This window comes from Euphorbia lathyris, chromosome 5 (genome assembly GCF_963576675.1).
Source record: "Euphorbia lathyris chromosome 5, ddEupLath1.1, whole genome shotgun sequence".
Taxonomy (NCBI): domain Eukaryota; kingdom Viridiplantae; phylum Streptophyta; class Magnoliopsida; order Malpighiales; family Euphorbiaceae; genus Euphorbia; species Euphorbia lathyris.
In genome coordinates, this window is record NC_088914.1 from 5,160,831 (window position 1) to 5,177,239 (window position 16,409).

A 16,409-nucleotide genomic window follows, 5' to 3' on the forward strand; every position below is an offset into this window, starting at 1 on the left:
ATTTCTTGATCAATTATAATTATACACATTAAGTCCTTGATTATTAAAAAATTAACTTTAAACATAAAATTTACTTTGATTCAAAAAAAACATAAAGCTTACCAGTTTTGATCACATGAACCTTAATGACCATGCAGTATTTGATCATTCACCATTAAATCTAGGCTTATTAGAATTTAATAACCCTAGATCTAACGGTAAATGACCAAATTTACTTGGTCATTAAGATCCATGTGAATATTTCTGTAAATGAAACGTTGTTAATTTCCTACGCATTTGAAATTTATATTTTTAACAATTCGAAAGTAATATTTTTTTTATGATGTATCCATAAAAAAAAACATTTTAATTATTTTATCTCGAAATGTACTTTAAAAGTAATATTGCATTTAACAATTCACGCAGAAAATAAGGTATTGGTTGGATTTTGTACAACTACTTTTAGCTTTTTTTTTTTTTTTAGGATAAATTACGTCCATGGCCACTGAACATCTCATTTTAACATTGTAATCATTGAAATTTAATTCTTAACTGTATTGTCACTTAACTTTATATTTTTTAATACCGTTAGCCACTCAACGCCTCAAAACAACTATTGACGACCTTAAAATAAAAAGATCGAAGAGTTAATGATATTCTAAGAAACTTTAATTCTTGAAAATTTTAGTTTTGAGATCATTTAGGTATTGTTTGATTAGGAAATAGAGTGAACTTTTAGAAAAAGAAAGTTCCGACAAAATGTGATTTTTGAAAACTAAAAAATGTGGTTTCATTGTAAAGATCATTCTAAACAACTTTAATTTTTGAATATTTTCATTTTAAGGTTGTCATCGGTTATTTTGAGAAGTTAGCTAAAATTGAATTCTTTTTATTAAAACATTTTCAGTGGTCACAAATGTTATTCTTATGTATATCATTACTCCTCAAAAAACATAGTTTTACTCGGTTCAATAAATTGTAATTTAATTTTTATTTAGTTATTTTTATTTTTATAGAAAATGTTATTTTTATTAATTTATGCATTACAATTTTTGTTTTAATAATTTATAATTTATTTGTTGATTAATTTAAAACATGTCTATATGCCATTTTACACACTAACAACAACAATAGTTAATCACAATTTTACCAAACGTTTATAATTAACAACAATAGCGAACAGACCTTTAAAATTAATCAGCTAATAACAACAGTATCAATTGAACCAAACAGACCTTCAAATTTTTATCTGAAACTAATGTTCACAAGCATGTCCTAATCCTTAAAACCATGCCATAGTTTCTAGATAATTAAAATCTTATGGTGTAGACTCGTTATCAATCTCGAATCAATTAATCGGATCCACACAATAAAAACGAACAAAAGCCTACCGATTCATTACACTTTAAGGCACCATTAATGGATAATCTAGATGAATCACAAATTCAGAATTCAATGGAGTTTACCGCGACCACCAATGGGCGCTCAAGCCTCCTCCCGACCCCTTTAGATCCGTCCGGTTGTGTTTAGGAGACAAAAGAATCTACCGTTGCATAAGAATAGATGAATCCAATTCTATGCTCTTACCATTGAAATTGAATAGAATAATAAGATGGATGAATCCATCCATCCAGCTCAAAATACAACAAGAATGGTGTGCCATTCCAAGCTTACACAGAACGGCACGAGCAATCTCCGACTCCGAAGAAAGACGAAAAAGAAAAGAAGCTCAACAACAATAACATAAAAGCCGGGGCAAAACCACTACTAACTAATGCTACAAGACTGCTAAGTTGCGCAAGGGCGAACCTCAAAGCTAGTAAAGATCAATTCTACATGATCAGTAAAGAATCAGGCTAGCCAAATCGGGGTGTCGGATAGTCTGTGGTGGAGGGGTGAAGGAAAAAATTGTAACTACTTTTGTTGGATCAGTGATCGATCTCTAAGCCTCGAAAACTACAAAGACTAATTAATTCCCTCATAGAACTAGAGCAACCTTTTCATTGGAAATGACTGTAGAAGGATTGGCGATCAATGGTTCGTAGTGATCCGCTCCAGCACCGCACCATCCTGCACATAACAAGTACGAACATAACTCCAGAGCCGATCTAGAGCAGCTCACATTCAACAAAAATGTATCGCGTACACACCCACACACACATGTATATATGTATATGCATAAGTAATTATGTTCTTACCTGTTCCTTTCATGAAAAGAAAGAACGGAAGCTCGCAAATTTCACTTCTCGGACGATGTGGCAGAAAGAAAACACAATTTTCCTCATCCACCATTGCATCAGATCCGTGTGCCTGAACCTACAGAAATGGTAGCATCGGTTTCATCCCATTAAAAACTCTGATTATTCCAACTACAAGTATATACTGTCAAATAGCACCATATTACTTTCAAGGAAATCAAAGTATCATATACAGTGACGGAGCTAGAACAAAAACGTGTTAATCGCTGTTTTTTTGGACTAAGCATCAGGGAGGGTTTTTTCCGACACCAATTTAGTTGTGATTTCAAATCAGTTACAGATTCTGAATAGACTGAAATTACCAACAGAAATGTTTCATCTAGGGACGGAAATTACCATCGCTAATTCTAATTTTTCTTTGTTTCTCGCCTAAGTCGGAGTGTGGGGGTGTCACCGGGGACCCTCCATGAGTCCCCCTCCCTGCACCCCTGATCATATTAGCTCTTATTTTAACCCAGAGCCAGGTAAGCATAAGTAGCAACTTTCACATGCCATTTTGATGAAGACATAAGCATTCTCAATACAAAATCTAGCAGATTTTGCTGACAAAGAAGACCCATTTCAAATTAGTTACAGATTCTGAATAGACTGAAATTCCCAACAGAAACATTTCATTTACTGACAGAAATCACCATCGCTAATTCTAATTTTTCTTTGTTTCTCGCCTAAGTTGGAGTGTGGGGGTGTCAACGGGGACCCTCCAGGACTCCCCCCCTCCCTCCACCCCTGATCATATTAGCTCTTATTTTAACCCAATACCAGGTAAACAGAAGTAGCAACTTTCACACTCCGACTTAGGTGAGAAACTAAGTCGGAGTGTTGACAAAGAAGACCCATAAACAAGAAGAAACTACACAAGTGGAGAACAAAAGAACTGCAACTGAAAATAGGCAATAAAACTGATTAGCTAACCAATTCCTGAAATAGAACACACAAACACAATCAACAGAAGATAGGCAATTCGATCCCCCTATTATACAAACTATGATAGGCGATTCGATCCCCCTATTATACAAACTATGATGATATGATGTTATCAATCCCTTCTGAGAATGAACTAATTCAGTTTCAAATTATCAGCAAACATTTAGAACAAACAGAAAAATACAACCAAAGAACAAACTATGATGATAGGCGATTCAATTCCCTTTTACAAACTATGATTGATATGATGTTATCATTCCCTTCCGAGAATGAACTAATTCAGTTTCAAATTATCAGCAAACATTGATAACAAACAGAAAAATAACCAAAGAACGAACTACGATAGGCGATTCGAAACCCCTGTTACAAACTATGATGATATGATGTTATCATTCCCTTCTGAGAATGAACATTATATTTCAGTTTCAAATTATCAGCAAATATTGATAACAAACAGAAAAATACAACCAAAGAACACAAAAAATTGAAGAAAAACTCATATCCTTACCACATAAATCTCTCTTTTGAACTCTGTTGCAAGGCATTCAATAGCTATATCATCTCCAAAAGCTGCAGCATGGCCTTCTCTATTTTCATCTACAGATAATAAACCCTCCTCTGTATATTGCAAAGTGATGATATCATATTCATCATCGGTTGAACCAGAGATGGACATGTATTTAGCCCAACTTGATCCATCATTCACCGGAATACATCTCTCTTTATATATAGACTCCGCCGCCATTTCTCTTCATATAACAAAAGGAAATAATAAACAAACACAGGTATAACAAAAACCGGGATCAATCTGCAATAAACTGGCGATTTCAATCTAAGAATCTCCATTTGTTATCGTCTGAAAGCACATTAAGATCCTAATTTCTGAATAAAATGCACAGATCTGAGAAATATACCTTTGCATACCGAGCTGAACGAGCTCATCAATGGCGGAATCCAAAGCCACACGATCTTCCTTCTTGGCCAAGAACTTGACCTCTTGAACCACATGAATACCCCACCCACTCCTCAGATCTGGCGAGTACATATGTCTAATTGCGTCATTTATCACTTCTTGTTCTTCCACAACCGCAGATCCAAAATCCTCGACGAACCGCCGCACCGTCCGCTTCCTCAGATCACGCGCGTCGATCTCACGCGCCATCATCGCCCTCTGCGACGCCGTGAATAGGCAGTTACCGTCGGAAGACACCTCTCCCCCGTGAGACAGCCTAAAAACCACCGATCTCGGCGGGGATTCGGTGTTACCGTCGTCTGGATGCTTCCACAACACGCCTTTCGCGTGTAGCTTCTGCAAATGTCGTCTCTGCTGGTCTTCTAACCCAATAACGTCCTCCCACGCCGCTTCCGCTTCCGCCGCGGTGGTGGTCGTCGTCGTTACAATCTGGTGGTCAACGGCTTCAACTGCAGAAGCCACATCCGGATCCCGCCACCGGAGAGCCGGCGATGACGGTTGAAATGTCGTTTCAGCAACGGCTGTTGAATCACAAAGAAGTTTACCCATTTTTTACTGATCTTCCTATATTTGAAGAGGAATTTCACGAATTATTGATCTTTTTCTTTGCTCTTCCTCTTCCTCGCCTTGAATTGAAAATGAAGAGAGAGACAGAGAGAGAGAGAGAGGAGGGGGGAAAGAGGAATTAGGGCTAACGGATAGATTTGGGAGGCGGGAGAGACATTTATGGCACGTGGCAGAATCTGGTGGCGTTTAGGGTCTCAAGGACTGAATTCCATTTTCCCTCTGACCAACAGAGTGGAAGATGCTAACGTAAGCCGAGAGGGCCACCATGCGTAAACCTGTGCCAGATAATATTTTTTATTCGGAACAAATATCTGAAGAGGTACCTAATCATTTTGAATTTGATGAATTGGTCCCTTAATCTTTTATTTCAACATATTATTTTTGATAAATACTAATTGAATATAAAAATGTTAGCTGATAAATTTTAATTTTAAATTTAAATTAAATATTTTAATTTATTAAATAAACAATTTTTAAGTTAATTAGCCTATTTATGTATTTAATATTTTAATTTAAATCATTAGCTGATTTATCAAACGAGAAAGTCACTTATAATAATAAAGGCCCTGTTTGGGAATTAGCTGTTAGCTGATTACATTAGCTGTTAGCTGATTTGATTAGCTGTTTGTGTAGACCTGTTTGGTAAAAATTAGCTGATTGATAATAGCGGTTTATGCAAAAAGACGAATAAGGGCATTAATTTTGGCGCAGGAGAAGAGAGAGTCTATCTATTAGGGTTACAGAAGTCCATTAATTTTAATATTGTAAAACGCTAATTGAAAAGGCTCCTTTTAAGAACTTTTTCTAAATTAGCGTTTTCATCCCAAAACTCTCCCCCAAACCTCTCCCCACCAAACACTCCAATTAGCGGTTTCAGTGGTCAAACCTCTAAAGTTGGTCAAAACCGCTTTTTTATCCCAAAACACTCTTTACCAAACAAGGTCAAAAAAAAAAAGTCACTTATAATCATTAGCTGGTTGCATGGTTTGGTACCCACCATCGGAAGAATTTCTCTCGTGTTGTATTGATGTTGCATGCTTTAACGCTGATGGTCGTGCAGGGATGGGAGCAGCAGTAAGAGATGCAGTTTGTAATAGGGAGATGTGTCGATCTGTTATGTTGTCCGACAACTCGAGAATGTGAGGCTGAAGCTCTATTACAGGCTATGCAATTGTTAGAAGCTGTTGGAACAAAGAATGTGGTTTTCGAATCTGATGCTAAACAGGTGATTGATGCAATAAATTCTAGTTCTGTTGATGATTTCGGATTTGGTGATAGAATTATTCAAATACGATCGATTCTAACATCAAATGACTCTTACTCAATCAAATGGATACGGCGGCAAGCGAATAGGATGGCACATGTGTTAGCACAGTCTTCTCGTTTATCCACTTGTCTTTCTTTTTTTAATTTATTACTGAGTTATGTTTCTGATTCATTGTTACAATTTTGTCATGATTTGTCTCATTAATGCATTGTTCTTTTGATTCAAAAAAAAAATTAATAATTTTACTTAAATTACATATAAATTAGTTGTAGAAAACTTTGTAATACAACTACCTATAATCTGTCAAATAACATTATACCATTATGATTCAAAATTTCTATTAAATAAAATAAAATTGATTTTGTTAAAAAAAAGTTACATTTTATGAATAAATTGTATTTTCTAAAAAATAATAGGAAGAAATTTATACTTCATCTCTTTATTAATCTATAAAAATATATTTTCAAATAATATAATATAGTAAAAGAAAAGTCATCAAGAGTCGAATATATTGAAACAAAAAAATTAGGTACTGAATTCATTAAAATCAGAATCTCAAAGGGCTTCTAATGCTTTTTGCCTTTAATTTCTGTTTATTTCTTTCTTTTTAATTTTTAATTATATTTTCCACTAGACGTTTATGGTAGTTGGTTGGCATTCTTGTGTTCTTAATTGGTAAGTCGTGTGTAATATCAGCCAATAGAATTTTGCCACGTCGTCATATTACGAGTGTCGTGGTTGTTCGCTGGTGATTGGTCAAACGTGATGGTGGAGTAACGGTCATAAACTGACGTGGCATTAGCTTTTAATCTAAGTGAAATTGTCTTAAAATTCGTTTCCATTGGATAAATGTCTTAAAAACTATAAAATATTGTGGATAAGGTGAAAAATATAGTGCTAGAGCAATTTTACTTACTCGTACAATTTTACCTTTACAATTAATCTGCCAACCGTAATTTTATTCATAACGTTGATAAATTTAAGAAAAATTTATCAAATTATCTTTTCAGTCATTTACGCTTTTATGTATGTTTTATATGTGTGTCATTTTATCACTAATTAGTAACAAATTACAACCGTATGATTAGATATGAAAAAATTAAATAAATATATTATATTTTTGTATTAGTTGGATAGAAAAAATTTAAATATTTCGTCGGATTTAAAAATATTAATCTCTAATTCTATTATTAAATCACACAAAAAAATATGATTTTTTTAGAAACAATGTATATGCAATTGGGGCAGAATAAATAACAAAATATATATTTTTTATAATGATGTCTGAAATCGACCTAATTTGTCAACCTTAGGAGTAAAATTGCTTTTGGTGATTAATATTAGGGGTAAAATTGTTTCGTCTTAGACGTTAGCGGTAAAACTCATCCTAAATGTAAATGCAAAGGTATTTTTGCACCTTATCCCCAATTTTTTATCTTAAAATTAGGGATAAAGATCAAATTTAACATTAGCGTTTTAAAAAAAATGCAGCTTAGTTTTAACGTATGAAATTGTGCAAATTTAATTCTAACATTTCCAAACAAAATCAATTTTAGCATTACGTTGTCGAAAATCAATTGCTAACAAAATTACAAAATTCTATTAAAATGCTAACGACTAAGTCTTTACATGTAAGTTAATTATAGTTTTTTTGGTCAATGCGTCTAAAATCTTTACTGTATTATTTATATAGGTACAAATAACCAACAAAAAAAATATATATAACTCTTTTATTGTATTGATAAACTTGTTTGGGTGGTCCGATGTAACAATTAAATAACAGTCAAACCATTATTTCTAAATTTTTTGTAAAACACCTGTTTGGAAACGTTAGAATTAAATTTGCATAATTTCGTACATTAAGATTAAATCTGCATTTTTCTTAAAATGTTACGGTTAAATTTGAGTGAAACTTTCATAAAAAAAAAATTACAATTTTTTTATCTTAAAATTATCTTATTAATTTAAGATTTAAATATACATTGTTATTTTGGAGGATCTTAAGGAGAATATACCTTGATTTCTTGTTCTCAATCTTTCTTTTGATTCCTAATAATATTCCTTATCTCTTTCTCTTCAAATTATTGCTTCACAATTTCTTCATGCTTTACCAATCATTTTGTTCTTTTATGATGTAAATTATACTAATGGTAAATAAACTTGATTTTGTTTAATGTTATCTAAACTTCATTTTTTTTTACATAAAAATATCCGAACTTAACCTAAAATCTGTTACAACCATTTAACTATTAAAAATGTTAACGCAGTATAATTTGACCAAATATTTAACTTACATATGGGACCCATTCCAATTGTAAGGATAATTTTGGCATTTCTTTTCAACATGTACACTTCACTACAGTTCATTTCCATTCTCAATCTAAAATAATTTCTTTCGTGGTACGGATCACTAAAAATCAAAGAAAAAGAAAAAAAAAGGTTACCAGAGAGATCGAGATTTCACAATCTGTGAAGCAAATGAAGTGAAGGGGGAAAAGAACCAATAAATAAGTTATGATCGAGAAAGATTGATTCGAGGTATTGTTGTTAATAGCTTACCAAGTCCTATTCTAAAGGTATTGTTGTTAATTGTTTTTTAATTTTTATCTATTAGCTATCTACATGGTAGGTTGGTAACTTTTCTCTTTTTTTGTTTTGTAAATGTTATAAATAGATACTGATTAAGTTGAATAAAGTCCATCGACTATTCCGTCTACATTTGCTTCTCTTTTATTTTCCGAGTTCCTTTTAAGATCTGGTATCAAAGCCTGTGATAAAAGGCCTGATTGTGTGAAAGAGAGAAACACTTATGAGCGTAAAGTGAAATATGAGAGACTGTAAAAGAGTGGAACAATGGCAGGTGAAGGATGTTGGTCCCTAATAAGGTGAAATAGTTCTAAATGGGGGTGAATAAATATAACTATTGAATACTTGTACGCCTTTAAAACTTTTTACTTAAGTCAATGTAGCACAGAGGGTAATTTCAATATCAGAGACAATTTCAGTCTAATGAGCTTATCAGCAATTCAGTCTACTTAGATTGTTTCTGCTTCCGACAATTCCTAATTTTGAGGATAACTCTTTATTAGAGGTTCTGAAGAATGTAAAGCAAGTTATATATAAAATATGCACAGTTTAAAGAATATTCTAAGTGTTGAAATGTGAGATAAAGTTCAGATCATATATAATTTAGTAGAAGTAAAAAGGCAATAGAAGAGAAAGAAATATTCAGCAGATTTATACTGGTTCGACCTCAAGATACCTTATATTGAGCTTTAATCCACTAACGATCTCTTTCACATGTAGAGAACAAACCTTTTACAAAAAGGCGTAAGTTTGAATGAAGTATCTTCCTTCGCTCAACACTCACAATATTTCACATTTTGTTACTTATAACCAAAGCAACAAACATCGGTTGGGAACTATAGAAAGATTATAAATTTTCAGATTGAAAATGAATTGAACTGATCTCTCTCTTTCTCTCTCTCTCACTCACTCTAACAATTACACAAAAACGAATTTTGATTATGTTTAGTAATTTGCTATGTTTTTCACTTTTCACAATATATCTCGTATGTGTCTTTTTGCGCTTGAATGGGTAACTTAGCTAAAGTGGTTATTGGAATAATGTTCATTGAAGATCCATTATCAATTAATACCTTAGTTACTGAGAGCTCCTGTAGACACCGAGTCGGAGGACCTGTGACGAAAACCTGTAACAAGACGGTCGAAGCGGTTGGTTCCGGAAGTTTTAAAATAAAAACATATAATAAAAAAGGAAGAAGTTAATGGGAGTCGCGGTCGTCGAGTGGACGGCTCGCGAGTGCTCAGCGACGGGGTGCGAATGCCTAGCGGCAGCCGACGCGCGTCCAACGACAGTTGGACGCGTGCCCGACAGCGCAGGGCGCACGCTTGACGTCCGTTGGGCCCGCGCGCCCGACGGCCGTTGGGTGAGCGTCCAACGACGTGGGGCAAGCGCCCAACGTAGGTGGGACGAACGCCCGACGCCCGTTGGGCGGACGGCCAACGCCCGTTGGACGAACGCCCAACGCCTGTTGGGCGCGCGCCCAACGAGAGTTGGGCGTTCGCCCAACATAAGTTGGGCGTCCGCCCAACCTGCTTTGGGCGACGCCCAATCTTAATCGGGCGTCGCCCAAAGTCTCCGGGGATCCGTGCCTATAAAAGGCACAGATCCCCATGCAAAGAGGAGGAGGGAATTTTTGGAGCTTTCTCACTCTAGACATTTTTAGAGAGAGAAAGTTAATTTTTTGGAGAAAATATTTTTTTTCCCAAAAAAATCCAAATTTTCCAAAGTTGAATATTTTATCGAAAACACAAAAAACGCCGGAAAATCATAACTCGTGGAATCAAACGACTTCGACTGTCAGATACCGATCTTAAGGTATTATCAGAGGACTAGACTCGTTTTATTTTATTTAATTTTTTTTCTCTTTATTTATTTATTTTTATGTTATAGTTTTTTATTTATTTAGTCATTTATTTATCACGTTTTATTTATTATTCCGTATTTATTTAATTTTCGTCACGTGTTAAATAAACGTTCGGTTTTGTTTTGAAATAAAAACCTCATTTTGATATCCCAACACGAACCGTGATCCGATTCAAATGTAGTTCGGGATTAAAAACGTTGTAATTATAAATTTTTGAAAATATTTCTAAATAGTGTTTTAAAAATAAAACGTCGTTTTAGGAATCTCCGTTATAGACTATGATCCAATTTTGGTAGTTCGGGGACCCAAAACGATAGAATAGATCTAATCTAAAGCTTTTGAACAAATCTGGAAACCTCTGGACTGTTTCTGTAATTCTGTCTTTTCTGTCACTAACAGCAGATTGGCGACGGATTTTCCGTCGGTAATCTGCTGGAATCCGAAAATTCCTCTTTTAACCCTCTTTTCTCAACCTTTTGGTATTTATACTTGTATATACATGTATTTAACTATGTAATTATTTTATTAAAATCATTTTTGGGTTATATAATTATTAATTATGTATTATGTAATTATTTATCTTTTTTTTAAACTTAATCTAGCTTTGTAAATCCTTTGTACATATATATGTATGGTTTTTCTACTTGTTTGCCTTTTTGGGTAAATGATTTTTGGGTTATTAATGTTGGTTTAGTACATACTATGTAAAAACTATTTTGGTATAAATGTGATTTTCCTTACTTATAAACTTTGTTCATTATTTTCATATGTTTTGGTTACAATATAATATACTTAGTATTATTTTCATCATTCTACCTATACTTAGCTATATTATATGGTACCTTTTACTCGTTTTTTTTTTGTTATAGATATATCATTATTTTCGGTTAAAATGTATATATTCCTTTTCTTATTCTTTTGACATTTATGGATATGTATATTTTAAATGGGTTTTGTTTGGTAATTGTGATTTAATTTATTGTGATTATGATAAGCAAAGATTCATTTGAGTGAAAAAAGGGAAATAAACCACAAAAAAGAGACTTCAATTTGGTTATTTAAACTAAAGAGTTTTCTTGATTCTCAATGTAAATGAAAGGTTTTTGCCATTTTAAATTGTTTTCTAAAATATCACGTTTTAAAACCTTAATCCGTTCCAACGACGGATTAAGCGAACCTTGTAATTAAAATCGTTTCTTAGATTGTAAATAATGGAGTTTTGAATCGTTTTCGTAATGGTTTTGTACAAAAATAAATGGACTTGTATGCTTAATCACGCTTTTGGTTAAAATTTCTTGTTCAAACGTTTTTCAAATGCTCGAGTCGTTCCAACGACGATTCGAGTAAATATCATATAAATTAACGGGGCTTTGAAACGTACCTAAATCGTTCCAACGGCGATTAAGGTACGAACCATGTAAATAAGCTCGTTTTTTGGGAATGAGATTAGCTTAGAGTTAGTGTATAGTCTAAAGCATAAAATCGCACTATGAATAAATCAAATTCTTCTCCCACTCTCTCTCCTATATACTTTAAATTCATGCAAAATGGGTGATTCTTTACTAAAGTGGCTTTCAATGACATGCTCAAAACGGTTTTCAAAGCGAGAAGAAAAGGTTTCAAATGAATTTTAAACTTAAAGAAATATGCGATTAGTCCGTTATCGCCTAACACGCTGAGTAGGAGGCCGGTGGTTCATAACCGGGCGATGTCGGGGTACCTAGTAGCCTTTCTCCGAAAAGGAGCTAGCCTTCTCGGCTCGTACCTAAGTTTCCCAAACCCTCACCGGTCTCCCGCAAGGGATCGGTGTTCATTTTCCCATTCGTGGGTGGTGACTCTTCCATACTCCGAGCTCCGGTCCTGCCGAGCAGCTTGATTCCATGATTGGTTGCTTTCGGCGCCAATCACCACTTACGTCGCCATGAGGTGTCCACCCCCCGGTCCGCCCAGGCGAGGCCGTTCGGCACCTTGTCTAACAAGTGGCGACTCCGCTGGGGAAGCGAGAAATTTGATTCCGGAAGGCGTGTATTAAGCCTTTAACGGGGATGGATCGTATTATTTCTTTTCGTATGCATTCATAAGCATTATTGCAAACCTTTTGGGTAATTTCCGCGAAACCTCTAGCGAGAGTCCATTCGTCGCTCGAAAGAGGCTAGCGTAAGTTCCCCCTTATAGTAAGGCGTCAAAGGGTCCCCATCCATTCGTTAGGGGCGAATTTGTGCGGTCCTATGAGGTCCCGCGATCAGCCGTGTCAGCATATAGTAGCCTTAGAAGTTGCCATAGGATTACCCGTTACTATTTTTGATGTGATAAATGAATCAATTCGTGTTTTCAAATTGCCATGATACGTGTCTAATCCTAAAATATGTAAAGAAAATGAAACGATACGTTAATATATACTCTTAAACCGATATACAAACTACCCCAAAACGTCGAAACGATTCGAACTAAAGACGACTTAGTCATCTCATATGAATGAACTTGTGCGACCCGCCTGGTCCCTTTCCGTGTCCCGAAGAAGGCACATGTTCAGGAAATACGTTATGATGTAAGCACATATTAATATGAATTGGTTTGGTATTAAGGATAGTTATATATCGATTCAAAAGACTATATTAACTGTAGCCGTTATTCACATTCTTTAAATAGGTTGGGATAAAACGAGATTATGACAAAACGAAAATAAAGAACATTTCTGGTTCGAATGACCCCGTTGTAACGTAAAGAGTTTCGGAAACATGGTCCGTCCCTTCCGAATAAAAGACGAGCTCTTACGTTATGCCTTGTGTTGTTCTTAAGAGAAATGGACGTGTCCGCGAAAGTGACTAAGAAAATAAAAGAAAAGCAAAAATAAACAAACGACCAAAGTCATTCTGTATCTACGATGTATATCCATCCTGAGGGTAGTTAAAGAAAATGAACCAATGTCGTTAAATACGTGCCTCGCTCCAGTATATACGCCGTTTAAAATCATAAAGCCGAATTAAGCTAAAACCGCATAATTGCGCCATATGGATGAGACTGTGGGTTTAATTAATGGCTCGATCATTTCGACCGTTACCAAAACTACAAGAAATATGGCCCGATCTGCGTGTTTGCTTAACTCGTGCCTAAATGAAAAAGAACGGTAATATCCCTGCTTCGAATAAGCATGCGATTCAACGAAACGTTGACTTTCTATAACCACGCTAGGATGATATATCCCGTAAATTGGAAGAAATAAAGAATTGTTGCTAGCCGAAAGATTACCGTGCGCTCAAATAAGACTCGCTATCTTCTCATGTAGCCAAAACGAGCAAGCGGATTCTTGACGTTAAAAACAAACACGTTACGCGATAAGTCCGTTCCTTAAAATAAAAAGTGCTTTCATCACTAAATAAACACGTGGTTATGTCTCTCGATAGATCCAAAAAAGATCCCGTTGTAATCCAAAAATCGAGACACGAACCCACATGGATAAAAGGGAACGAGTCATTGTCAATAACGAACGATTGAACTGAAAGAATAACTCATACCACGTCTAAAATCCGAGATGCGTTCAAAGGGAGTCAAAACCCGAACTAATGCATCTCGTAAAATAACGAGGGACGAGTTATTCAGAAGAATAATCCAGTTGGTCGATATCTTAGTCACTAAACGTTGATACGTCAAAACGAACTGTATTGTCTGGTGGATGATTTACTTTTTTCGCAATAATCGACGGCATCATGCGTCCCCTGGACCGCAATGTGAGCCCCAACCCAAAATCCTAGGAAAGAGACTTGGACCATCGAGTGTGTGGAGGAATAAGGGTGGAAGAGAGATGTTGTGATACGTGTAATTAGACTAACATTTGTTCTTCTTATCTTATATATCCGTAAATAATAAACACACACACCACGAATCATGCATATAAAATCATGCATACATACTAATGGATACCGTTCGCGCAGACTTCATCATTAAGCGGTTGTGGTTTCACAAGAGTAGCCGGCTAGTCAGGCAGTTTGATCAGCTACGAATTGACAATTCCGAATCGGCAGTTGTGGCTTCTGAATCATCTTCGTCCAAGTATACTCAGCATTCTGTCAGTATGTCTACGATCGATGAAAAGGTGGCCGAATTGGAAAACTCTGTGAACAACATTAACGATCAGTTGGCTGCAATTTTGGCCCAGCTAGCTGAGCTGGCATTGAAGGATAACAAGAGTGGTAGTAAGCGTGCTGAGAATGAGGTAAACACTGGTCCCCGCTTCGGGAACGAGGATGACTATCAGGATTATATCCAGAAATAGCTTGAGAAAGAGAAGGCTAAGGAAGAGGAGTGGAAGTAACACATCACTCAAGAGGTGCAGGATCTGCGTGGGGGAAGCTCCGGAAGTCAGGACTTTTATAATTTGAAGAATTGTTTGTCGGCAACTGCTTTGCCTTAGAAGTTTCGGCTCCCTGACATGAAGAAGTTCGATGGAACTGGGGATCCCATGGCTCACATGAATCAGTATGTTGCAGTGATGAAGCACACAATCCTAACTGAGGATCAAGTCCTGGGACTATTTAATACCTATCTGGAGGGAGCTGCCCTTGTATGGTTTCATGCGTTGCCGATAGTGACAAAGAGAGATTGGAAGGAGTTGGCAAAATCATTCATCGCTCAGTATAGTTTCAACACTATGCTTGAGGTTACTCTAAAGGAACTGGAAAGCACTAAGCAACAAGCTAATGAGTCTTTTTCCGATTTTGTGAGGAGGTGGAGAGCCAAGGCGGCAGTTATGAAGTAGAAGCCGCTTGAGCAGGATCAGATCCGAATGGTAATTGGCAACACGTTGCCGTATATTAAGAATGAGCTGCGGTATATGCCTTTTACCGATTTCAGTCAGATGTATAGCTGTGCCTTGACAGTCGAAGGGGACGGAGAGCTGAAGAAAGCTTATACTAAGTGGACAAAGTCTGGATATAGTGCCAGAGGGCCAAGCGCGAGTACAGAATCGGCCGCAGTGAAAGTGCTCGATCTTAATGCTATCGAGAAAAGGCAGTTCGCCAAGTTTGATCAGACCTACTCAAAAGTTTTCGAACGATTACAGAAAAAGGGATTATTGAAAGCCCTCACTCATTATAACAAGGCACCGCCTGCTCCGCAGATACAAGCTAGGGGATACTGCGAGTTCCACAGTAATTATAGACACACTATTGAGAACTGCGAGAGACTGAAACATGAGATTCATGATTTGATTGAGGAAAAGAAGATAGCTGATCCTTCGTCAGCGAACCCTTCCACTAGGCGTAATCCATTGCCTAACCATAGGGTAAGCATGATCGGGTCTGGGCTCGGAGCAAGATTAGTCATGGAATCCTTCAAGGAAAATGAAGAGGAGTTGTTGGACTCCGATTAGAAGAGCAATGTGGGAAATGGGTTATATGTGTCCTTCCTTGGCAAGGAGCAGGAGGGTGAACCGATGGATGAAGGGTTAGACGGTGGAGCACCGTATGATGAAGATGGTGCTGAAGAGACCGGGGAAGGGTCGTCTCGAACTATTGTGCCAGAATTGAGCCTATTTAGTGGAGGAGAGAATCCCGATGTGCACTTGCGCGAGTATATGCATGATATGTTTGTTGAATCCTTCGGGGTGGACGAGATTGCTCAGTGGTTCCACCATTCGCTGATAGGCGAGCCTTTGGGGTGGTTCCACTCATTACCCGACTCTTGCAAGCATGATTAGGAACAATTGTCCGATCTATTCCTTGAAAAGTACAAGAACACTAAGAACAGGATGTCAGAGCACTTCGTGTTGCAGATTGGGCCTATCAAACGCCCGTTGTCGATGGTCAGTAAGTATAATGGCAACAAGGATCCAATGGAACACCTTCACTTCTACTTATCAGCCATGGGGCCTTTGGGTTTTAAGGAAGAAGAGATCACCAGTCTGTTTTGCAATTCACTGATGGGGGAGCCGCTGATGTGGTATATGTCTCTCCCGATGCGTATTAAGTGTGATTGGGCCGCGATGACCAAGA

The 16,409-nt window shown here is 36.4% G+C and overlaps 1 protein-coding gene across 1 annotated transcript; it reads right to left on the bottom strand.

Moving 5' to 3' along the window:
* Positions 1 to 1,543: 1,543 nt before the first annotated feature.
* On the bottom strand, positions 1,544 to 4,861 carry LOC136229562 (uncharacterized). The gene is made up of 4 exons (XM_066018433.1): positions 4,076 to 4,861; positions 3,670 to 3,910; positions 2,178 to 2,295; positions 1,544 to 2,049 (listed from the first exon to the last, which is right to left on the bottom strand). The coding sequence occupies exons 1-4, from the start codon at positions 4,681 to 4,683 to the stop codon at positions 1,958 to 1,960; spliced, it is 1,059 nt and encodes a 352-aa protein (XP_065874505.1). The 5' UTR covers positions 4,684 to 4,861; the 3' UTR covers positions 1,544 to 1,957.
* Positions 4,862 to 16,409: the final 11,548 nt, after the last annotated feature.